The 24,768-nt window shown below is 50.3% G+C and overlaps 3 protein-coding genes across 3 annotated transcripts in view; 1 reads left to right on the forward strand and 2 right to left on the reverse strand.

Moving 5' to 3' along the window:
* The first annotated feature begins 1,110 nt into the window (after positions 1-1,110).
* Positions 1,111-10,613, forward strand: CDT1 (chromatin licensing and DNA replication factor 1). Its single transcript, XM_044986727.1, has 10 exons — positions 1,111-1,770; positions 2,703-2,861; positions 3,310-3,530; positions 4,520-4,714; positions 5,613-5,758; positions 6,415-6,518; positions 7,132-7,320; positions 7,610-7,744; positions 7,840-8,041; positions 8,896-10,613. Exons 1-10 carry the CDS (start codon positions 1,231-1,233, stop codon positions 9,057-9,059), a joined length of 2,055 nt encoding a protein of 684 aa, XP_044842662.1. The 5' UTR covers positions 1,111-1,230; the 3' UTR covers positions 9,060-10,613.
* A 2,805-nt stretch (positions 10,614-13,418) lies between these two features.
* On the reverse strand, positions 13,419-19,955 carry APRT (adenine phosphoribosyltransferase). The gene is made up of 5 exons (XM_044986736.1): positions 19,730-19,955; positions 17,949-18,052; positions 16,857-16,990; positions 15,672-15,750; positions 13,419-15,230 (listed from the first exon to the last, which is right to left on the reverse strand). The coding sequence occupies exons 1-5, from the start codon at positions 19,918-19,920 to the stop codon at positions 15,088-15,090; spliced, it is 651 nt and encodes a 216-aa protein (XP_044842671.1). The 5' UTR covers positions 19,921-19,955; the 3' UTR covers positions 13,419-15,087.
* Positions 16,958-24,768, reverse strand: part of GALNS (galactosamine (N-acetyl)-6-sulfatase) — an 83,543-nt gene continuing 75,732 nt past the window's right edge. Inside the window, exons 15-17 of the transcript XR_006573303.1 lie at positions 20,862-21,267; positions 17,949-18,052; positions 16,958-16,990 (exon numbers count right to left, since the gene is read on the reverse strand). The gene's annotated coding sequence lies outside the window, so the exon portion shown is untranslated. The remainder of the gene's footprint in view (positions 16,991-17,948; positions 18,053-20,861; positions 21,268-24,768) is intronic.

The raw sequence follows: 24,768 nt of genomic DNA on the forward strand, positions 1-24,768 counted from the left end.
TGCTCTTGAGGCCACTGAAGATATTAGTCTTTGAAAGGGCATGAATGTCCCTGGCACCGACCTGACAGCAGAAGACACTGAGCTTTTTAAGTAGAAAAGTGACTGGGTACGAGGTCTCTGATCTGTTCCCCGAGTGTATCGTGCCCTATGCACTTGGAAGAGGTCTCAAACACCAAAGTATAGCACCAGCTCCTCTAGAATCCACAGAGGCCTGCGAGTGTCCACAGGATGTGTGGAGCAGGGGGAGGGGTAGAGCCTGGGGGTGGGGGGGAGCTCTTGGCTGGAATGTCTGATCACTTCACAGCCTTTAATGCCCTCCCCCATTTAATTATTCCCATTGCACAGCTGGGGAACCAAGGCAAGAAGAGAACATAAGAACGGTCGTACCGGGTCAGACCAAAGGTCCATCCAGCCCAGTATCTGTCTACCGACAGTGGCCAATGCCAGGTGCCCCTGAGGGAGTGAACCTAACAGGCAATGATCAAGTGATTTCTCTCCTGCCATCCATCTCCACCCTCTGACGAACAGAGGCTAGGGACACCATTCCTTACACAGCCTGGCTAATAGCCATTTATGGACTTAGCCACCATGAATTTATCCAGTTCTCTTTTAAACGCTGTTATAGTCCTAGCCTTCACCACCTCCTCAGGCAAGGAGTTCCACAAGTTGACTGTGCGCTGCGTGAAGAAGAACTTCCTTTTATTTGTTTTAAACCTGCTGCCTATTAATTTCATTTGGTGACCCCTAGTTCTTGTATTATGGGAATAAGTAAATAACTTTTCCTTATCCACTTTCTCCACATCACTCATGATTTTCTATACTAAGTGACATGCCCAAGGTCCCAGGGGAAATCTGTGCCAGACCAAGGACTTGACTCCAGATCGAGCCTGGCCCCTGACCCCTGCACCATCCTTCCTCCCCAAGTGATTGCAATGTCCGTGAGACACCGACCGCGGCGCCCACAAGGGGCTCTCCCCGCTGCAGGAGACCCGGCAGCAGGCGCAGAGGGGCGGGGAGGGGTTGCGGGCGGTGCCTTCCCGAGAAAACTGGCGCCAATTCTCCGCGCGGGGCCATGTGCGCAGCTGCCGCAGGCAGGGGGCGGGGCTCCCGCGGAAGTTCGATACATTCGGCGCGCGGTGGAACGCGGGAGACCCGCTGCTGTGCGAACGTTCTAGGGAGCCGGGCGCGCCTAGCACGTGCGGGGCGCCCCCCCGGATCGGGCCCGCTAGCATGGCTCAGCTCCGGGTGACCGATTTCTTCTCCCACAGTAAGAAACCCGCCCGGGACGGAGCGCTGGGCACGCAGCGGAGCAAGGCCCGGCCCGCGGGAGCAGTGGCCCGGGAGAAGCGCCGGGCCGCCCGCTCCCAAAGCCGGCCTAACGCAGCCCCGCTAGCGATCCCGGGAGGGAGCGGCCATGAGCCCCGGGCGAGCCGCCGAGAAGCCAGCTCGGGAGCCACGCTGGTCGGACTGGAAAATAACCGTAGGGCGGCGGTGAGCGCAGCAGCCGGGCTGCCTCCCCTGAGCCCCCACCAGCAGCAGCTGCTGGCCTCCCCCCGCACCCCGGTGCGCCCCGACCCCGGCTCCCCACAGCCCCCGGCACGGACACTGACCGGCAGAAAGCGGGGTAGGCAGGAGCTGGACCCTGACCGGGAGGCGGAGCGGATCGCCGGGCTCCAGCCCCAGGGGAACAGCAGGAGAGCGGCCAGGAAGAAGCTGGTACTGCCCGCAGATGGAGACCCCCAGGGTACAGAGCAGGAGGCGGCAGTCACGGTAGGTACCTCCCTGAAGGCCCTCGGCCAGCCCAGACCCACGTGAGCCCCCTGGACGGGGGCAGGTTTGGCTCCGCAGATCTGGGTTCCCTTTATAATGGGGCCTCTCCGGGCAGCGCCGGGTCTGAGGCCTGCGAACGGGGGGGGGCCCTTGGGACCTGCCATACCGCCTGTTACTTGCCTGCTGCTGAGCTGCCTGTGAACGGGGCCCTAGATGCTCCCCTGACCTGCCCCGGCCTGCGCTGAAGATCCAGTGACAAAAATATCAGCAGGGAAACAGTTAACAGCGTGTCGTTTAACGTTGTTGTGCTTCCTACTTCACACCCCATTGAAGCAAACAGGGCCCATCCCTGCGGGCAACAAACCCGAGCAATGAGTTTGGGGTCCTGTTTACCAGGAGGGAAGGGATCTTCCCTTGTTGCTCATACTGGTGTTAAGAACACTGGGAGTTCTAGTGTAGACAGGCTGCTGGTATTTTGTGCAGTCTGGAGAGATCTGCTTTGATAAAGGGCAGTGACTCAGTATTAACCACCTGCAGCAGCTGGTGGCCCATCTCTGCTAGGGTTTTGGATGTTGCAAAACTCGGTGGAGCAGAACTAGTGTAGAAAATGTTTTGAAAATGCGCCTAGTGTAGACGGGGCCAGGGATGGAATCCCTAATCCCAGTCTGTAATAGCTGGTGCAAGGCTGATGTTACAAAGTGTGTGCTTGGGGGGTGGAAGCCGAAGAACAAATGCTGTCTGTTAGTTGCACCACACTGCTTGGACCTGGATTCACTGTGTATTAGAAAATCTGACTTTGACTATAGCTCTAGTAACTTGCTGACTCGTAGCTATAGGAAGGTTTATCTCCCACTAAAGCTGGGAGACTCCTTGGTGAGTAACAACCAGGCAGGAAAGGCAAAATGTTCTAACAGAACAAATTCCTGTTGCAGGTTTCCAGCCCCTGCTTCAGTGCTGCCCTCAGACCCCCAACCCCGTCCTCCCTTAACAAGAACGTGAAGAACCTGGTGAATGTGACCTTCTCACCAGGTCCGGAGAGTGGGCTGCAGTCTGGCCTGGCTACACTAGAGGGAAACATAAGCCTTAAGCAGGTATGGAAAGAGCATGAGTTCTCTCCCTGAGACTGGGAATGGCTCTGCTAGTAACTCTGGGCTCTTCTGCTCTCGCACCCTCAGAAGTGGCTTGATGGTGCATACAAACCCCCTCACTCTTAGCTTTGCAGCAGCATCGAACTATATGTGAACGCCAAGGGGAATGGAACACAAGCTGGGTCGGGGTAGAATTCCCAGAGAATCCCTTATGAAATCTCTTATCACTAACCCACTTCTATCATCCTTGAGATACCAGCATGTGCCTGGTATGTTCAGCAAGTGTGCTGGACCTAGATTGGCCCTCTGCATGCTAAATAAATGATTGTGTAGGAGTATAAGTGACACTGGGAGCTATGCTGACCTTCCAGAAGAACAACCGAGCGTTACTTGTAAACAGTCTTCCATCCTAAAAGCCCTGTATCTGTTACCTTCCCATTCCCCATCCCAGTTTTCATCCAAGGAGCTGAAACACCGCCTGCAGAGACTCCAGGAGCTGACTTGGAAAGCCAAACTGCCAGCTTGCCCCTCTGAGACCTGCAGTGACTTGAAAAGCCGCCTGAAACAAGTGCAGGAGCTAGAATCCAAAATCCGCAACAGGAAGGCAGAGGAGGGGAAGGGAGCTGGGCTGCAACCATGCAAAGAGACCTGTGAGCCAACCGCAGAAGCCAGGTGAGAAGCCACCTTTGGGGATAGCTGGGATCAGAACTTCACCATTAGTGTGTGTTTTAACCTGGCGCTGAAACAAAGTCTGGGACAGTAGCCCTGGGGTTCTGGTTAATTGCCATAGTCAGCAATGGTAAAACTAATGCTGCTCTGGGTTTCCTGAAGGGCTAATTACCACCCACAAGGCAGAGGTTGAATGTAGCCCAAGGCACTTGGGTAGCAAAATGCTGCAGCTCTCCAGTGGTCTCTCAAACATCCATGTTTCTGAGGTTTAATATCCAGTAGCTGGGGTTCAGCATAGGTGGGATCTTTATACTTCGAGACCAAACATCTTCTGCTTGCCCAGTTCACCCAAATATGTGCAGCAGCACTAAGTGGCTGAAAATGAGCGGCTACTTCTGAGAACGTCCGCTCCTGGGCACTAACATGGCATCGTGAGAGGGATCCCTGAGAGGTGACCTGCTGCTGCCTACGCTCTGGACAGCAGAAGCAGGTGGGCTTCTCTGTTGAAGCAGAGCGTGCCAATCAGGGTAGGGGTAGCCTTCAGCAGGGTCACTTGAGGAAAGCGCTACACAGATGCTGTTGTGAACTTGGGATGAAACTTGCCTGTATCCTACTGCTATTCTGATGGCTAAGGAAAGAGACTCTCTGCTTCTGGAAATACGTAGCACAGCCTCAGAATTTGAGAATTTGAACTGGACCTTTTCAGCTCATCTAATCCATCCCCATCCTGCCAGCACAGGATTGTTCCTTGGGGAACATAGAGGGAAAAGATTGCAGAGGTTGGGGATTGTATGAACATCAAATCGCCATGTGAGCGCTGACTCAGAGTTCTGCCACACCTGAAACTGGCAGGCTTTCCTACTGGCCTCCTTTTTGAGTAGCAAACCAATTGCCAGTCTGTTCACACACTTACTCCCAGACACCTGGTGTTAATCTCATGTTGAAGCTGCTTCTTGTGGGTCTAATTCCTGGTCACTTTTTCCTTCTATCAGTGAGAGGGCACCTGCCTATCAGCGATTCCACACCCTTGCTCAGGATATTCCCCCAGGTCTCTCACTGCCCTATAAATACAAGGTACTGGCAGAGATGTTCCGCAGCATGGACACCATTGTGGGGATGCTCTTCAATCGCTCGGAGACTGTAACCTTTGCCAAGGTCAAACAGGGTGTCCAAGATATAATGCACAAGTAAGTTGCTCCTCCTCCTGCCGGTGGGTAGCTCTGTATATGAGCAATTGCTGTAGAGCTGTAGGACTCAGAATTCTGCATTTGCTGTAATTGTGCCAGCAGCACAAAAGCTGTGAACTTTTCCAGTCTTGTGCCTAGTACAAAGCAGATGCACAGTGAGCAGCATCTAAGGAGGTCAGGATTCAAGTGCACTGGAAGGGCTTGTGCTTTCTTATGCAGACTTCCCAAGCCTTCAAAGAGGGACCTATAGAAGCATGCATGAAAGGGTTGCGGGGCAGGGGGTTTGCACCTGTTCTGGCTACCTGTGATCAATGCTGGTTGTAATCTTTCCCTCTACATGAGGAAAGGCTCAGCATAGCTGAGGATTGTGGCATTGCTGGATGTGTCCATGTGGGAGGGGGAGGAGTCTTTGATGCTGGCACAAGGGAAACTTGGCTAGAGGAAGTGGAGTGACTCCCACTCCTTACTGCTCTACCTGCAGTACCTCTTACAAACCTATTTCCCATCACAGGGGAACCCCTGACTCTCTCCACGTTAGAGAGCAGACCTGCAGCACAGACATTAAATGACTTGCCCAAGGCCACAGAGGAAGCCAATGTCAAGACTGGGATTAGACTTGGAGAGCCCTTGGCTCTGGGACCTGTACTCAGACCATTTCCCAGGACAGGATTTGCTCTTTAACTTGCTGCTTCTCTGTCCCTTGCTGTTGACTCCCATATGTATTGCAGGCAGGGACTCTGACTGCTAGTACCCCGCGTATCACATGGGGGTCACTGATTCCTGGGGCCCTCCCATTGCTCTGGTTTCCATCAGGGCTGCTGAGTTTAAGCACTTGTTGCTGATGCTCATTTGTGTCAGTGCTGCTACCTAATTTCTGACTCGTCCTGCAATGCCACAGGCAGTTTGAAGAGAGGAATGTGGGTCAGATCAAAGCCGTGTACCCCACTTCATACAAATTCCGCCAGGAGAAGAACGTCCCAACCTTCAGCAGTTTCTTGAAGAAATCCAGCTACCAGCTCACCATAGAGCCAGTGCTGGGGGAAGGTATGTGCTGCAGGATACTGTCTGCTCAGAGCCCTTGTGGAGGAGACCTTGCTGGCAGGCTGGGCTCTAAGCTCTCTCTCTGATATGATCCCTAGTGGGGCTTGTTGGGAAAGGATGTCTGGGTCTCTGGAAACCTTCCCCAGATGAGTTCACTGCGTCTGACGGAACTGAGACAATCTGACTGGGTGGTTCCCTGAACGTGGGAAGAGTGCGGAGCAGCTCTGACCTGTTCCAGCAGTGGGTCAGGCATATAAAACTATCGGCCTGGTAATGGACCTCTAAGCCCGTCTTTCCCAGGGGTTCCTTTGAAACTTGGCTCAGAACATAACCTGTCGATGGCACTCCCGGTTCTGGCTACACTGGTGCTCTGTATTCATCCAGGTGGTGGTCTGTTTATTTCCCTGGGATGCAGTGACATAGCAGGTGGGGTGGAGGGCCGGCTCTGAAGCAGATGATGACGTTCAGCATGACTAGCAGAGAGGGGCTCTGGTGCCCTGGAGGCTATTGCTTCATGCTCCCGTACTTACAGCTGCAGCAGTGTGATGGCATGTGTCAGATCTGGGGTGCTGCAGCCAGCTCTTCCTGCCAGTCCTCCCCCTGTAGCTTTCCCAGTTGCAGGTCCTGGAGATAATGAAGGTAACGTCTTTTGTCTCTAGAGGAGAAGGTAGATGGCCGCCTGCACCTGTCCGCATCGCGCTTGCTGGAACGCAGGAGGGTGTTCAGCAGGAACTTGGTGAACATTGTCAAACAGCATCACAAGGTGAATGGCTCGGGTTTGTTGGTATCATGGGGAGACTGGTATAGACCATGGGCCATGCAGACTGAGTGAATCTGCCATCTGTGCATGCAGCTATCTGTAACCTTACTATTGTTCAGGGGTGCTGCGTTCTCCTGTACTTCGTGAAGCTAAGCAATCGTCTCCTTAAAAATATCTCCAATTCAGAAGCTCCCCATCATGCAATGATGAGACCTGCTCTGTTTTAGATGAAAGCCAGCAGGTGACCCGAAGGGATCTGGGATTCCCCAAGACACTTTTGATATCTAGAGGCAGAGATGAGAATCCACTTAACTGAGGGGCCTGGGATCCAAAATAAAAGTACATGGTTGGACCACCAAACTGTTCAGTCCGTGGAATCATAGGCAGAGAGGGGAGAGAATCTGAAACACTGAGACAAGGATCAGGATTCTCCTAACGAGAGAGACTTGTCCTGGAATCTCCTGGCTCTGGTTTCTCATAGACACATGACACTAAACTATGCTAAAAGCACAACGCTGAAGTGAGGTAATGGCTAGCGCAAGGGTAACAAAACCAACCTCTTACTGGGTATCTGCCTTGCAGCGTCTGACACACACACGCTTCTTTTTCATTCCAGACATTCATGGCTTCCCTCAGCCCCCCAATGGTCATACCAGATGACAAGCTGACCAGATGGCACCCTCGCTTCAATGTAGACGAGGTGCCAGACATAATACCCGCTGAGTTGCCCCAGCCCCCTCAGGTGGACAAGCTGACCACGGCGCAGGAGGTGTTGACCAAGGCCCGGAGCATGATGACCCCAAAGGTAAGAGACAGAGCTGCTTAGGCTGGAGTACACGGCACCAATACTGGCTGGTCGTGATAAACGTGTTACGCCCTCTCACATCTACGTGATCATTGGTACTCCTGTGACCCAGTCGCAGTAATAGTCAAGCACCCACTCCTCCCTGGGGAGGAGACTCCACGTTAGACTCTTCCATGCTATTGATCAAAGACCTGCAGTTGGGAACCATACCCCTAGCTTCCAGCGTAGGCTCCCTGGGTACACCTTGCAGCTCCCCCATGTGACCTCTGACTCTCCTTCGTGTGAACAGATGGAAAAGGCTCTTGCCAACCTGGCTCTAAGAACAGCTGAAACCAGCCCAGGAACGCATGAGGACCCCAAAGCAACAACCACGGCCAACGCCTCCAGTGCCCTGAAAGGGGTGTCCCAGGCCCTGCTAGAGAGGGTGAGTAACCTGGTTGTGACTGCAGAGGGAGTGGCCCCGACAAGGGGGGTCTGGAGGGTGCCTGACCCAACCCCCACTAACTTCTGTTCCCTTAGATCAGAGCAAAGGAGGCTCAGAAACTGCAGGCTCTGATGACCCGGAACCCACAACAGGAGGAGCGGCTCGTCATGATCTCACGGCTGCCAGAGATGGCACGCTTCCTACGCAATGTGTTCGTGGCTGAGAAGAAGCAGGCGCTGACTGTGGAGGTGGCATGTACGCGGATGCTCGACAGCTACCGTACCACAATGACAGCTGGTAATAGAGGGGGATTGGAGAGGGGTTTTTGCCTCTGGCACGTGAGATTCTTAGATAACTAAAGAGCCTACAGTGAGTTCTGAGTCACAAAATCCAACATCTGCCACCCCAAGAGTAGAGGTATAGCTGAATGCTAGGAAGCACGGAATGGGTACCATAATACCCACTTACCTCTAGAGGCAGCTATGGCTACCATATTAAACTACATTTTTGGTAGCTGAAAAGTGCTCATGGAGTTAGCTGTAGTTGGAGGATCCCTATGGACAGAGTCTTTGCTTTCTAGCCTCACTTCTAACATGCTCAGCTTGCTAGTCTTGCTGGCTTCCTGGAACAGTGCTTATCCTGTCACTGGAGCAATAGTAAACACTCGTTTTCCTTCAGTGGTCTCCCTAAGATCTACCTTGGTGGAAGCTAAGGGACTAGTCTTTATCAGGCAGCTCTGTGCTCCCCCAAAATGCCTAGCTGCTGCACTCACCCTAGAGACTAGTTTGCCTGTCAATGTAGAAGCTGACACTACTTCATCTGCTTGGTAATGTGAGTTCTGTAGCCTCTCCCCCAGACATGAGAAACCCCAGGGTAGTCTAAACTCAAAAAAAAAACAAAAACAGCTGTAATCCGATGGAGAGAGGAGTGGGGATATTTTTATAGGGCTCCCCTGTGTACCAGCAGTGCCAAGCACAGCTGTGTAATTGATGGCTAAGCTCAAAGCCTGGAAGCAAGGGCTGGGAGGAATTTCACCTTCATGGTTCTGTGATTTGGGTAGGGAGCAGAAGCCAGAACTGCTGCCCAATGTGTAATACACTGGCTGACAGCTGTTTGAAACGAACTTGCTGATCACTTCTGGTTCTCTCCAGGTGAAATGGAGAAACACCTACACCTCTTCTCAGAGTTGCTGCCTGACTGGGTCATCATCCATCCAATCAGGAAAGACACCTACATCAAGCTGGACAAGAGCATGGACCTCAATATCATTGTGGAGAGACTGACAAGGATGATTAAGGAGGAGGAGAAGCTCTGATTCCGGGGGGGGGAGGCTGGGGGTTAGACCTTGATATTAATTAGATGTGCCTCTGAATGTAGCACAAGTGGGGCCCTCTAAGGTCTTGCAGAGAACTCCCTTTTGGGCTACTTGTGACCTCACTGGTTTCTACCTATGCACAGGAAACCAAGAAGGTAGACAAGCCTCTTTGATCCTAAAGTGTTTGTTTGGCACAGTTCTGGCCCTCTCCTCTGGTCCTCAAACGTGAGGGCTAAAATGTTATGTTCACTACTGCATGCCCTCCACCAGTAGGAGGTTGCATTTGGCTTTCCCACCTAAATTGCTCCTTTTTTTTAAGCTCTCACTGCTTAGTTACTATGGGGAAACTTTGTACAACAAATAAAACTACTCACTCCACAGTGGGAGCAGGGGAGTTTGAGCATCTCTGGCTGGCCTGGCCTTAGTTACATAAGCCAGACCCCCCTCTCTGAACAATGATGTAATGTTTAATTCCCTTGAACAAGTTTCCAATGTGACAACTTGCCTCCATTTCTTCCATTAGCTGAAGGTGCTGTGGGGGTGGATGGAATCGTATGCCATTTCTAGTAAGTGAGAAAAATGGAATTTCCTTTGGAAAAAAAAATAATCCCAGGGGCTCTTTTTTAATCTGTTCTGTTTTAGAGAGAGAGAGAGAGAGAGAATATGCATCTAAGACTACTCCAACTCTCTGATGTGTTCAACTCCATGTACATATTGTTGAAATGTGTTGCTATTAAACTTCTAAATGATTGGCAGTAGCAGTCCTCTCTGCTTTAAAGAAAGCTCTTGCCTTAAACAGTGGGCTGCCTGAGGCTCCCTTACCTCCAGCTGTAGGTGCTGAGGTTTCTCTGCAGTAGAACTTTGTGAATTACCAGGAGAGGGAAGGCTTGGGTTGTCAGCCAATTCATGCAAAGAGACTTCTTGGGGAAAAAATGAGCAGGGGTTTGCAGAGAAATGACTCCAGCTTTTGTACATACAGGCTTGGCTGAGAGCACAGTTTAGTGCGTGTGGGGGGGTTTGGTGCCTAATCAAAGGTTAGGCCTTCAAGGGAAGGGAACGGAACTGCTGACAGCTTTTGGCAACTGCAGCACAATCTAATTAGCACAAATGAAGAATGCTCTGTACCCCCTAACTGTTGGTTCATGTACCACTTTTAAAATGTGTTGTGAATTGCTAGAACATTAAGGTCCTGTTGATAGAACCCTGTTCTGGATGGTCCATGCTGTAAGTCTGAGGGGGGACCCTAAACCCCTGCACTTACACATCACTGAGGTGCCATCCAGGCGGGTACTAGCAAGGGCTTTGTCAGCTCACCTGGCCTCAGGATATACAAATACTGCTTGGAGGAGTTACCTCAGAGGTGCAGGTAAGGAACAAGTCTTCCTTGCCTCAAGCACTAGGGCATGAATGTGAGTTATTGCTCGTTTATACCAGAAGTACAAAGGGTGAGCAGCTGTGTTCTTTACACAGGGTAAACTACAGCCAGGCTGGCCCATCGAAGTGAGGGAGCAGATTCAGAAGGTGCCCATTTGCCCCCAGAATGACTGCAGGAGACAGACTGGTCGTGCACATGCAGGAGCTAGCACTAGGTAATGACACAACAGCTTCTTTTGTGTCAACAGAACAAAGCCAACTTATTGTTGCTTTTCACTAAGAGTAGGAAATAGCAGTAAGATGTGGCAGATAAATCTGATCACATCTAGTCTGAACATTGGCATACACACCTTTGTGGGGTCTTGAGCAAATCCCTTGTACACTACTGCCACCTCTTGGATTTTAAGGAAAACACTTAACATCCTAACTTTAAGTCACAGGATCAGATGAAAATCTCAGCTTCACAAGTTTATAGAATCATAGAATATCAGGATTGGAAGGGACCTCAGGAGGTCATCTAGTCTAACCCTCTGCTCAAAACAGGACCAATCCCCAACTAAATCATCCCAGCCAGGGCTTTGTCTAGCCAGGCCTTAAAAACCTCTAAGGAAGGAGATTCCACCACCTCCCTAGGTAACCCGTTACAGTGCTTCACCATTTTTTCCTAATATCTAACCTAAGCCTCCCCCACTGCAACTTGAGACCATTACTCAAATAAGGAAACGTTATTTACTCCTTCCCATAACACAAGAGCTAGGGGCCACCAAATTAAATTCATAGGCAGAAAGTTTAAAGCAAAAGGAAGTATTATTTCCACTTGCATCTGAAGAAGTGGGTATTCACCCACGAAAGCTCATGCTGCAAAACGTCTGTTAGTCTATAAGGTGCCACAGGATTCTTTGCTGCTTCTACAGAACCAGACTAACACGGCTACCCCTCTGATATTTCCACTCAACACAGTCAACCTGTGGAATGCCTTGCCAAAGGATGTTGTGAAGGCCAAGACTATAACAGGGTTAAAAAAAAACTAGATAAATTCATGAAAAATAAGTCAATCAATGGCTATTAGCCAGGCTGGGCAGGGATTGTGTCCCTAGCCTCTGTTTGCCAGAAGCTGGGAATGGGCAACAGGGGATGGATCACTTGATGATTAGCTGTTCTGTTCATTCCCTCTGGGGCACCTGGCATCGGCCACTGTCGGAAGAGAAGATACTGGGCTGGATGGACCTTTGGTCTGACCCAGTGTGGCCATTCTTATGTTCTTATTTTGTCCATCAATTAGGCCTAGTTTCTGCCCAGGTACAGGAAAAAAAGCTGAAAACTTGACTTCTAAAGGCTCAAAGGCAAATAAAAATCATGCTTTTTGACCACTTGGGGATTAGCAATGTTGCTTCTATTAAAATGGAGATACTCAAACCCTCCCCCAAGATAAGACTGCTGTCCAGAGCTCTATGCTAAGAACCTGAAACAGAAAGCTGGCTTTCACCTACCCTTATGAGACTGGCATGGTTACACTGCAAAAAGAGTTTTCTTTATAGTGAGATACCCAAGAGGAGCTACCTCTTACTGTAAAATCCTAATGAAGAGAAGGTCAAGGGGGAAGAGACAAGGCTGGCCACAACTAGCTACATTAAGGTAAAAACTACAGGGCTATTTTACAATCAAGACAGGTAACTCAAGTTAGCTATCTCAGTATAAAAAAAACTTGCCCTGAAGTCAGAGCGAGGGTACAGTCCACGCCTTGCCTGCTATCAGTTTCTGGCACTGCATGGGTCCAGAGCCGTGCTTTGGCAGTCAAAAAACATAATTGGGACAGTGCTGCAGCTACTTTCCATGGGTCTTTTGGATGGAACTTAATTTCTCCACTTTACAGCAACTCTCCTGCCTTTAGTGTCAAGTGTGCAGGAGAGGTACTGATTGTTACACAGGCTGGGTGTCAAAGTTAAACATCCTCTGGAGGCTTCCCAAAGAATTGTAATGTCCTATTGGGGACTGGTGTCTCTTTTAGCACTACCTGGTTCTGAAGCTTGGAGCGAATTAACACCAGTACTCCTAGAGACCTAAGAAACTGAACATCTGATGTTTAAGGTTAACTACAAGTGCTTGGCTACACATCTGGTCAGGAGTGCTGCCAGTTTTGGCACCCTAGGTGGCAGAAGGTCCCACCTGCAAAATACCACCCCTGACAGAGGCAGCGGAAGGTCCCGCACCCGAAATACCACCGACTGGGGCAGCTGAAGATGCGGTAGCCACCTCCCAAATGTTAGCGCCCTAGGTGACCGCCTAGGTCACCTAATGGGTTGCGTCGGCCCTGCATCTGGTAAGCAAGCAGGCCTGGGGAATTGTAAAGGACGCTAGGTCTGTAACTAGGGGGAGGCCTATACCACTCAAACCCCACCCTTCCAAGCTAAACTCCACAACTCACGTTGTAGACAAGTTGCATGGCTTCAGCAGTGTCACCCTACAGGTGGTTCTATCCAAACGAGGGGGAGCATACAGCAGCCTACAATGAAGCAAATGTCCAAACCCTCTCTACAGTTCCTACTCTAAGTGCATGCCTATTTGATTTAATATGGCACCTGAGCAATTCTCACAAACCTTTCACAAACCTGTGGGGGAACAACAGTTTCCTTGCCCTGTGTGCTCAAGGCACTGAATAAGTAACTGCCTTTCTTTACCTTGCAGGATTCGATAGTAAGTGTTACAGTTCTAGAAGGGTGAGATTAGCAAGTCCCAAAGTTGGCTTCTCTAGCATCTTCCAGGGAGAGCTCACAGGGCAAGGCTTGGGGAAAAATCCAGTAAGACCAGATATGAGGAAGATATCTTAAAGATTCAGCTCAGCATGTAAAGCAGTGGGGCTGGCCCAATTTCCAACCCTTTTGAATTTCACTGAAGTCACAAGATGTCTTGTTTCACTGGATATTGGTTTCTTGAAGAGAAATGGACATAGAAATACACACCAACTTCATCCTGCCACCAGAATAGTTTTGAGAATTAAAAGGTCAATTTATTTACTAATCAGCTACAGATTCAATTGAAGACAGCCATTACAAATATTAGTTACAATTCAAAGCATCCTTTCTCATCCATAAGGAGATTTGGGTACCCTGGCTCTGATTTGTAAGCATCTGTGACAGAGTTGGATGTTACAGCTAGATCACACACTGCAAGTAGGAGTCTTTTTTCTAAAAGTCTGCCTATCAAACTTTATCCAGCACAGTAACTAGAATGCTGTTAATATTAGCGCTCCTGCTAAAGCAGGCAAAGTGAGCATAGTTCCACTTTCCCTTCCCTTTTTAGGCGGTGCCAATACCGGAGAGTATTTTGGAACAAGGAGGTTGATTGGAAGGGGTCGGGGGGAGGGGAGACAACAGTATCAACCCAAGCTCTGAGTAACCTTTCAATTTACTGGAACTTGAAGATAAAGGCAGAGTTCAGGGAACTTTACTGTATATATAAAGGAGCATGTAAAAAGTTGCATGTTTTGCATGGGTGAGCATGACATGCTGGGGACTTGCACCCATTTCTCATATTGAACAAGTCACCACTGCGCCATTAGCATTGCAAATTGAAGAATTCCAATGTGTACAGGCCACAAGGTTGACAGAACAGCTGTAACCCAAGCATGTGGATGCAGTAAAAAGACCATCATACAGACATCCAATACCATGTTAGTTTTCACTGATCTAGAGAAATGGATTCCTTCCACCCGACCACAAGTAAATCTCAAAGCCCTTCCTCATTTCTCACCAAACCCACAGCTGTAGCAGTACACAGCAAAACCTAACACAAGACTGGAATGATACAAAGGCTTCTAAATGGTATTTTGGATCGACGGACAACTTTCCCCCCCCCCTCTCAAAACTACTTTCAGCTCTGTCAGTTCCCCCAGAATAAGGGGGCATAAACAGCACAGCAAGTTTTGGAGAATTGAGCTGGAACAAGAGAGGCCTAACTGCCCTTGCTGTAATTGGGAGATGCTTCCTCCCTTCTTTAGGGAACAGAGGAGGGGTGGGTCTAATGATTCATCTGTACCAACTCTGCATTGCCATCTGCAGTCCCTGCCTTTCCCACATGAATAGCCCATTCGGCTGCCAGGAAGGAACACAAACGCACACAGTGTCCCAAAGGAAAGCAGAGAACATTGCAGCCAATCTTCTGAAGCCAGATACAACGCTGTCCTGTTTTATAATCATTCATTTCCATCTCTGGTATTTCTAAGGAGCCTATTACAAAGTCTCAGCATGGTACTGGCTATTTTTGGCTGAAATCAAAAGCCAGTACATGGGTCCCACAAAAGGCATCACCTCAGTTCTCCATCTAGTTGCTACTGCCCTTAGCAGCACCGTTTACACACTGATCTCTCTAAAAGGAAGTTTTAATCTTTGGCTTGGAAAATAAACAGGAGTAGTTATGATATAGCACCTGTTCAATCCCTACACTGAAGTCAAGGTTAGCATTGTCGTCTCTCAAGGAAATAATGGAATAAAACACATAGGAACGTATTATTCAGACCTCCCATTCCTCTCACCCAAAAATAGTTAATTGTGCTTGTTGCCTTCAAACAATTGATCAAGATAAGAAACAGCAGCAGATCTTCAGCAAGAAGGCAGCTGCAATCAGACCATAGCAACCTTCTCTGATCTGAAGCTCATTAGTCATATTGCAGCAGAGAGTAGACAGGGAAGGGTTTCAGTTTTTCTGCCCCTTTCAGAGATTTTAACTCTATGACCACTGCACACTCTAGGACTTCAGCCTTCAGCTTCTTCATCAGCTCACAGGCTGCACACATGGTACCTGCACAACAGGGACGTTAAGCAGAGAGAGTTACAATCACTCCAAGTATTACAAGCAGATAAGCACATAGTCTTAGTTCCAACTTTAAGCCATCGCTAATCACATGGTTAGAATCACACAAACAGGTAACTTCCGAGTTTCAGAAAGTGTCAGACAGCACATTGCAAAGCCAAGAACGAGACAATGGATTCCAACATGGCTTTTGTTTTTTTTTTAAACCAAGCTGAACTCTGGCAGGGATTTCAGGTACTATAGTACAGTTATTCAGACACAGTATAAACCGCTGCATCCCTCTCCCCATCAAGTCACAAGGACACTTTTACAAAGCGGTTCTGTCCTCTTCAAAGCAGCTTTAGCAGAGAACACCCTGAGACAGAATGAGCAATACCAGTTACAGCACAACTACACATGAAGCAGACTTAACTAAGCGACTGCTCTTACCTCCAGTCGCAAGCAGGTCATCGACGAGGACCACTTTCTCTCCTGGTTCCAAGGCATCGCTCTGGATTTCAAGTTCAGCCTGCAGGGTTGAAAAGGCAACTTTGTTCTAGTCTCACTTTATAGCGCACTGCTTTTGAAAATGTTAGTGTGTAGCAAAATGCAGAAATCACGTTCATCAGCAATAATGAAATCCTGACTTTCAGCACCTAAATACACAGGCCTCGAGCTAAAGGAGATCTTTAGAGTCCCAATCATGCACATTAACACAGTGTATTCTATTCCTTTTGTTAGATAAGCTCTCCCAAAACAGCAGCCTGGATGGGACTGGAACTCCTGTATGTAATACACTGGCCTAAGCATACATGATCAAGACTCTTGTGGTTTTGGTGCAGAAAGTCCCTGGTTTCAGCCCTTTAGTATCTATATATATGGAGCCAGCCATGGAAGCATCTTTTCTCTGTCCTCCAAGAGAGATGAACCCATTCTCCCTAAGGACTGACCCATGCAATGCTTATGACTACCACAGTACTTTGTACTATGCAAGGGAAGGCTTGCCTCCATAGTATTCAGCAGCATTAGTTAGCTAGCTAAGGCAGAGTTATCAAGTCTATGCCACATCTCTTCCAATAAGGCCAGGCATGAACCCAGCTGCTGGGCAATAAGTGTTTCCTGCTTTAAAACCATAAAAAAGAGCATTTACTGAAACAAGCAAGAGTAGGAAAAAGTAATGGAGATCTTCATGCAACCCCACTTCTTTCTTTCTTTCCCACTGGCCTTTCTCCAGAAGCACAGGACTTGCTGTCAGTCCTTTAGCTAGGTTCCTCTGAAAATCAGCAGCCATTAGTTTTTATGCTCAGTACTATTAATAATACATACACTCAGATTCAAGCCTTTTCTCCAAAGATCTCAGACTAGTTTGCAAAATTAACTCTGTTTAGCCTCACACCACCCCTATGATGTAGGAACTAGTCACTGGGCACAACCAGAATGGAATTTAGAATGCCCGACTCCCAATGCTGTGTTCTCAGAAGGGCTACAATGGTTGTGAAAATCTCTAGCACCAAATATTATTAGATGGGCTTTACCTCACCACCATCCTCATCCCCAAAGTAGCTCAGTGATCTCAACAAACAAGATATTAGCAATTACAGCAGTGTCCACCAAGGATTCTCTTCTGGCTATTACCTGGCCATATTCAAGAGTGTATGAGACAGATTCTGTGGGACCTGGAAGCTTCCCCTTTTTTCGTATTAACACACAGCCAATCCCTAGTCTCTGTGCCAGAACTGGGCCAAAGAGGAAACCACGAGAATCCAGACCTATGGAAAGCAGAGCAGCAAAAACATGGTTAACAAAGGGAAACCATTCAGCTTTCACACTCTCAGCAAATGCTCAATGTTTCTGTTATCTTCCTGTACTCAGGGAGTCTAGCAACTATTTGTACTGACTTGCAATCCCACCTATTTTGCATTGTATGTTTGTAGTCACACAGACTTACTATGAAATGCGGCCCGGAACTTGGAGTTCCACATATATCACCACAGTATCCTTATTTGTTTGTGAACTGGTTCTTGTCTGTACCGATAAGAAATTAAGTCTCAGTATCAATTCAACTGTAGGGCCAGAACCTCAGTATCACATCAGGATGGGTTTACATGATCACAGCCACTAAGAATTGAATAGAGTCCACTAGACTCATTGACATTGGGTTATCATCAAATCACCCCCCTTTCATTCAGTACTTATTACTCTCCATGTCCTTAAACAACATGTTAGTTGGAATAGAACAGTTATCTCCACAAGGCATAGCTATAGTTGGTCTGTAACCAGTCATTCTGAGACAAGCAGAAAATGGAAATGCAGCTTGTGTCTTTGCTATTTATATAACACTAGACCTGGCTTAAAGGCAAGTTATAGACTAAGGAAGACAGAGTAGTAATTCACTTATATTGGCTAATTCACTGCTTATTGCTATTAAATCTTTTTAAATAAAGGAAATTATTGCCAAATGTTCGAGTATGTTCAACATTCAAAACAGCATGTCAGAAAACTACAGAACAGAAATAAAACCACCATCACACGCTAGTGTTATGTAGTTTGGTCCAGAATAAAATGTTATGATAACCAGTCATAATGTTGCAATACCATGATGTTATACCATCTTTCCTGCCTCCTCAAAGGGGTTGTTTCTGACCATGCCATCTCGGTATGGATGGACAGTTATGTTCTGTATTGTATTTTATAGAAGTTTCACTAAACATTTATCATGCTACCCACCCGCAATGAAGTCGATCTGTGGATAGTGCGTCTTCAAATGAGCTTCCAAAATATCAATCACAGTCCTGAAGGCTATAGGATCCTTTAGCAAAGGGGTGATATCACTAAAAACAGAAGAACAAAATGAGTTTTCCCTGGAACCTGAAAGCTACATTACCCAGATCAGAGCCCACAGTTTACCCTCTCCATGCAGAAACCAAGCTTCTTAAACAAGTGGATTTGAGTCCTCACTCCATTTCCAGGGGTTCATAATAGCTGCAAATGGGGCTATTTACAAGATGTCTTGAAACAGTGGTTGGACTCAGCACTGAGTGAAGAATTCTAGCTAGCAACTTCTGCTACGATTCCCTAAGCACTTGTATTCTAACCCTTTTTTCAGATGCTCAGAACTTTCCGAAGTGTTCACACTCCAGGCTGAGAATTTCCAGATGGTGCCTATTTCTGAGAATGTCTGACCCAAAACAACTCAGATGTTTTGAAAATGTGTGTGATGGAAAAATAACTTTTATTATAATGAAATTCATACTTTTTTAATAAAAGAGTTCTAGCACTAATACAGCTATTTAAAAAAAAAAAAGCTGAAACCGCCCTCATTAAGAAATGCCTTTGTTTGGGCATCTGCAAAGTGTTTTTTATTTGTTGAAATATAACCCATACATATACCTGACCAATCTCAGGCACAGCTGATAAGGTGCTCAGATAAGAACATCTGGGAGAGAGTTTGGCCCCGGACTCTACAAAGCTACACACCAGTTCAGTTTCACACCATGTGACTTTACTCCCAAGTGTAACTTGGCTGCTCACTAACCAAGTGACTGCAGGAGCCGTGCACGAGCTCAGCTTCAGCGCACCGGGCAGAGGTGGACAGGGGCTGCCTGCTGCAGAGCATGCAGGGCAAAGGCCAGCACAGATCCAAGGACAAACCTAGGCTGGCCAAGCGGGTCTATCCCCAGTGCCAGGGCAGTAGGACTCTGCAGCTGTGCCATCCATGTGCCAAGGCCAAGCTTCATGCTGCACAAGTGTAATTGCACAGGGCTTCTCCCCTCCCACAACCTATCCTGCCCCCATGTCCCTCCCTCATCACCCCCAGCTTCCCTTCGCTCCCTGACCCACCCCTCCCTCATCTTCCCTAGCCCCCCCACCCCCTTCCTCATCACCCCTCAGCCCCCTTCACTCCCTGCCCCACCCCTCCCTCATCCTCCCTAGTCCCCCGCCCCACACCTCCTCCTTCATCACCCCCAACTGCCTTTGCTCCCTGCCCCACCCCCTTCCTCATCACCCTCAACTGCCTTTGCTCCCTGCCCCACCCCCTTCCTCATCACCCCCAACCCCTTCGCTCCCTGCCCCGCCCCCTCCCTCCTCGTCCTTAGCCCCCCCGCTCCCTGCCCCACACCTCCTCTCTCATCACCCCCTAGCCCCCTTCCCCTTATCCTCCCTAGTCCCTCACCCCCAGCCCCCTTTGCTTCCCACCCCGCCCCCTCCCTGCCCCACACCTCCTCTCTCATCACCCCTCAGCTCCCTTCCCCTTATCCTCCCTAGTCCCTAGCCCCCCCCCGCTCCCTGCCCCACACCTCCTCTCATCACCCCCAGCCCCCTTTGCTCCCCACCCCCCCGCTCCCTGCCCCACACCTCCTCTCTCATCACCCCCCAGCCCCCTTCGCTCCCTACCCCCCCCGCTCCCTGCCCCACCCCCCTCCCTCCTCACCCCCCAGCCCCCTTCGCTCCCTGCCCCCCCACTCCCACCTCCTCCCTCATGACCGCCAGGCCCCCGACACCCTCACCGGAAGAGCACCCCGGGGGCGGGGAAGTCCGGGAAGGGCCGGACCCGCTCCTCCAGCAGGCGCCGCCGCGCGCCCAGCTCCCCGCTCATGCTGCCGCGTGCCCCTCCAGCACTGCGCAGGCGCCCCTCGGCCGGACTAATGCCTCGCGCGCTGCTCGGGGGGCGGAGACGGGAGAGTTCGGAGGAAACCATTGCTGGAGGCGGAGGGGGGAATGCGGGAGAGACCATTGCAGCTGGAAGGGGGAGGAGTGTGTGTGGGGGGGGAGACCATTCCAGCTGGAAAGGGGGGGGAGTGTGAGGGGGGAGACCGTTGCAGCTGGAGGGGGGAGACCGTTGCAGCTGGAAGGGGAGGGGGAAGTGTGGGGGGGGCGACCGTTGCAGCTGGAAGGGGGGGGAGTGTGAGGGGGGAGACCGTTGCAGCTGGAAGGGGGGGGAGTGTGTGGGGGGGAGACCATTGCAGCTGGAAAGGGGGGGGAGCGTTGCAGCTGGAAAGGGGGGGGAGTGTGAGGGGGGAGACCGTTGCAGCTGGAAGGGGTGTGTGGGTGGGGGGGGGAAGACCATTGCAGCTGGAAAGGGGGGGAGCGTTGCAGCTAGTAGGGGGAGGAGTGGGAGGGGGGAGACCGTTGCAGCTGGAAGGGGGGGAGTGGGGGGGGAGACCATTGCAGCTGGAAAGGGGGGGAGTGTGAGGGGGGGGAGACCATTGCAGCTGGAAAGGGGGGGGAGAGTTGCAGCTGGAAAGGCGGGGAGTGTGAGGCGGGGAGACCATTGCAGCTGGAAAGGGGAAGGGAGGGAGTGTGAGGGGGGGAGACCGTTGCAGCTGGAAGGGGGGGAAGTGTGTGTGTGGGAGACCATTGCAGCTGGAAAGGGGGGGGAGCGTTGCAGCTGGAAGGGGGGGGAGTGTGAGGGGGGAGACCGTTGCAGCTGGAAGGGGGGGAGTGTGTGGGGGGGGAGACCGTTGCAGCTGGAAAGGGGGGGAAGTGTGAGGGGGGGAGACTGTTGCAGCTGGAAAGGGTAGAGAGGAAGCTGGGGGCTGTTGCTGGGGGTGTGGCCCCGCACTATCAGCACCTGCCCTCCCAGTGGCATCATGAGCTCACATCCATGGGTGCCCCGTGACAACGTCCCCAGGATGTTACCTTCCCTTCCACCATGACCATGAAGACACTGACACCTGCACGTTGTCATGCTGTCACTCCTGCTGTGAGGTCACTGTGACAGCACTAGGACGTCACTCCCTTCCAGCCACCCCGTGATGACACCAGCACTGGGCGATCACTCCGGTGATGTCACACACACAGTGACCTCATGACACTGATTCCGGCCATATCACCTGCCTGCCACTATGAGGTTACACCTGTGATGCCACCTTGCTGTCCACCCCTGCCATGACAGTGTTCACCTTTATGCTCTGTACCAAGAAAAGAGCGAGTCCTACTACAGCAGGACCCACTGCACCACGCAGGAAGCCACTTCAGCAGCATAGTGTTAGAAGCAACACAGCACTAACTCCGCAGCATCTCTGAGAGGAGTCTGAACTTGGTTCTGGCTTAAAAAAACAGAAAAGAAAAAAGTTACCAATTCAAAAGCTCAGGATGACCTGTCACTTTCGCCCTCTACCAAAAGTCAGCCATAGTTATTCAATACCAAGCAAACCCATTCCCTGGTCTGCCACAGGCTCTACCCCGCTACCTCTCTCACCCTCTCCAATGCTTGATAAAATAGGTCACAGCATGACCTGAACATTAAGCACAAACTAGTACGTCCTGGAGTATGCATTTTGTATCAGTTAAAATCTGTTGTTTCATTTGTGTAAACTGGAAAAAAATCAAGTAGAAAGTGTGAGGATGCTCAGTTCTGGGCTAATGACTTGTGATGCTGGCAGGTCAGATGCCAGCTCTTGTAAAGTCTGCAGGCATTAGCTAAGAACTGACAAACTCACAGCAGGTGCCCAGATCAGGTCACTCATACATTAGTGACAGGTTTCAGAGTGGGGGCCGTGTTAGTCTGTATCAGCAAAAAAAAACCAAGGAGTACTTGTGGCACCTTAGAGACTAACAAATTTATTGGGCATAAGCTTTTGTGGGCTAAAACCCACTTAATCGGAACAATACATTAGTGTTGCTCGAAATAGGTATTAGTCTTACAAGAACGTATTTAGTGTTTAGACTCTAAAGAATGTTTGTAAGTTGCAGCATGCATTAATCTTATTTGTAATATCTGTATTTTACCAGGCTATGAGGAAATATATACATTTTGCTTTATAACTTTGAAAATGTTTGCTCTAAACTTGTGAACTCAGGAAGAGTGTGTGTACCCCCCTCCGGACTATCAAAATCAGATGGGCCATCAAGGAACATTGCAATACAAAGGACTGGTGAATGGCCCTATCACACCTTGGAAATGCTACACGCAAGGAAGTTCATCCTATGGACTTGAAGGCTGAATGAAGGAAATGAAACAGACACACAGGAAAATGTTCCATCTCTTTGTTGTTTGAACTCTCACGGGGCCAGAGACACTAAGCTGAAGCCAGAGATCTCCATGGGTTACCTCTAGGTCTGCTCTGAAAGACACTTTCAATTCAAAGATCACTACAACTCTGTCACTCTTAGGATTTAGATTGCAACTCATTTGTGTATATGTTTGCATGCTTTAACCTGTAAGTAATTCTCATTTCTTTTTCCTAGTTAATAAATAAGTTAGTTTATTACAGGGTTGGCTACAGGTGTTGTCTTTGATGAGAGATCTAAGATACAAATTGATCTGGGGTAAATGACTGGTCTCTTGGGCCGGGGAGCGATTTTTGGTGTAAGTGACCATTTATCACTAAGTCTAGCTTGCCTGGCTGGCAAGATAGACTGGAGAGTCTAAGGGGACTGTGTGTGACTCCATGGTAAGACTGTCACAGGGATCCAGGAGTTCACATGTGTCACCCCACCAGTCTGGAATTTTTGCCCTGCCTCTTGCCAGTCTGCCCTGAGGTTGGCACTCACTGTCCGTGAGCCACTCCAGACAGTGACATGGCTCAGCATCAGCCCACCCCAGGGCAGAGCATCCTGACAGCAGACTCTTAACTCCTGTTTCTTCTGCAGCACGTTCAAACCTCAGCTAACTAATACAAAGAACATACTAGCCGAGAGACTTGGATTCAGAGATTTCCCATTGCACTGACAACAAGCCTATTGAATGGCCAAAAGATGGTCCCAGGGCAGCCTAGAGCAATGACAGGTCCCAGTAGGCAGGATTCCCTTGTTGCTGATCCTAACTTGCCACCATCTTTGCAGCCTTAGGCAAGTCCCACACTTTAAAAACACACAATAACGGTGGCATATGTTGTACATGTAACAGAAAACACGACAAATACGCAGCTTTACAACAGAGTGCTGAGCAACAGCACCTATTGAATTCCTGGGAGCGGGTGGGCCCAAGCTGCCTGCAACATCAGAAGGCCCCTCACTGACTCAGCCTAAAGGGAGGAGCCTCTAAACCCAGGGTTCAAGTAAAGACGGGGAACAACAAATGATTAAACAGGGACAGAAGTGGGAGTCACAGGGTCAAAAGCAGGGAGCCAGAGGCGGACACTGAACAGATCCCTGGACAGGGCCCACTGCTCCTCAGAGGCGTCCAGGAGCCAGTGGACATGGCCCAGAACTCTGCCTGGAGGTGTAACCTAAGGGAGGAACGGAAATAGGCCGCAGTCACAGAGCACCTCCCCATCCAGCAGCCTCCTCCTGGTGTGGTGGACGGCCACCTTGGCCAGCACCAGGACGGGGATGAGGAGTTCTCGTGACTCTGTGGGGGCCACAGATGGGGTGTGCGTAGAGTAGAAGGTGTGGGGAGAGGTGCGGCCAGAACCTCGGGAGAAGATTCTGGAGGAGCCAGAAAAGGGGCTGCAGCTTGGCGTACTTGAGGTAGACGTGCGCCAGGGTCTCCGCATAAGGAACAGGTGTCGTGGAGGAGGGTGAGCCAGACCAAGTACACGCCCATGCTCACAGCTCCGGGAAGGAGCCGCCAGCTGATATCCCCGCCAGGCTGCAGGCCCAGGGTAGAATACAGACTGGCCTACTGGGGCGGCTCACCCAGCCAGCACAGATGGTAGGAGGTCCCGCCCCTTGGTGTCGGGGTGGGTCATGAGGGTGAGGAAGTGAAAGGATGGAGCACGAGCATGTACAGTTGTGTTCTAGGTGCGTTCAGAAACAAACCGGCTGCAGGTCATGCAGCCGGCTCAGGTTATGCAGGGGGAGCAGCTGGGGGAGGGAGGACTCAGGGGCAGAGACCCGATGACAAGATCCAGAGGGCCAGGAGTGAGGGATGGGTGGGAAACACCCTCCCACAAGAGCCACTCAAGTAAAGCCCGAGGGGTGGGTGGTAAGGCTGCCCTCTCCTCCTGCAGTACATGCCAGGAACATGAAGGGTGGAAACCCCAGGGATCCCCCCCGGTCATAGTCCAGGAGGTCTCCAATCTGGGTGGTACCTGCCAGGACCAACCTCTGGCACACCAAGGGGGACTCCACCACCTACGCACCAAGTTGGGGGTTGTATAGTAGGGACTCTGCCAGGATGCGATGGTCACAGGGTCCGAAGCAGGGAGCCAGAGGGAGACACTGAGCAGAGAACCCTGCTCTGCACTGCTCCCCCTTCCCCCACAATGAAAGCAACAAGCACCACAGGCCCAGGAGGTAACAAAGATGCTATAGCCACTCAGTCCAGCAGCAGCAGCAGCTCTGTCTTCCTCCTCCATGATGTCAGCAACAGCAGCAGGGCTCCCAGGCAGCAGCCAGCCAGCGAGGCAGCAAGAGGGTCCTGGCCGGGTGGGGATGTGACGCAGGGTAACCGCAATTGGGCCAGGGCTCTGATCACTGCAACTCCAATTAGTTCCCCAGAGTGCACCTGACTATGGGACCTGTGCCCAATGGCCAGAGAGAGATGGGCTGGAGAAGGCTAATTATCTCATTAGCCCAGATGGCCCAAGAGGCACAGGAAGGAGGTGTAAAGGGACTGAGAAGCAGCCGGGGGTGTGCCTTGAGAGACCTCTCCTCGATC

The sequence above is a fragment of the Mauremys mutica genome, chromosome 14, assembly GCF_020497125.1.
Source record: "Mauremys mutica isolate MM-2020 ecotype Southern chromosome 14, ASM2049712v1, whole genome shotgun sequence".
Lineage (NCBI taxonomy): Eukaryota > Metazoa > Chordata > Testudines > Geoemydidae > Mauremys > Mauremys mutica.

Bases quoted from the DNA above. Each gene is read 5' to 3' on its own strand.
- CDT1 (XM_044986727.1), top strand. From the start codon at position 1,231: ATGGCTCAGCTCCGGGTGACCGATTTCTTCTCCCACAGTAAGAAACCC. The intron at 1,771-2,702 runs GTAGGTACCTCC...TTCCTGTTGCAG, and splicing joins AGCAGGAGGCGGCAGTCACG to GTTTCCAGCCCCTGCTTCAG. The intron at 6,519-7,131 runs GTGAATGGCTCG...TTTTCATTCCAG, and splicing joins TTGTCAAACAGCATCACAAG to ACATTCATGGCTTCCCTCAG.
- APRT (XM_044986736.1), bottom strand. From the start codon at position 19,920: ATGGTTTCCTCCGAACTCTCCCGTCTCCGCCCCCCGAGCAGCGCGCGA. The intron at 16,991-17,948 runs GTGGGTAGCATG...TGCTTTCCATAG, and splicing joins ACAGATCGACTTCATTGCGG to GTCTGGATTCTCGTGGTTTC. The intron at 15,751-16,856 runs GTAATAGCCAGA...TCAACCCTGCAG, and splicing joins ACACTCTTGAATATGGCCAG to GCTGAACTTGAAATCCAGAG.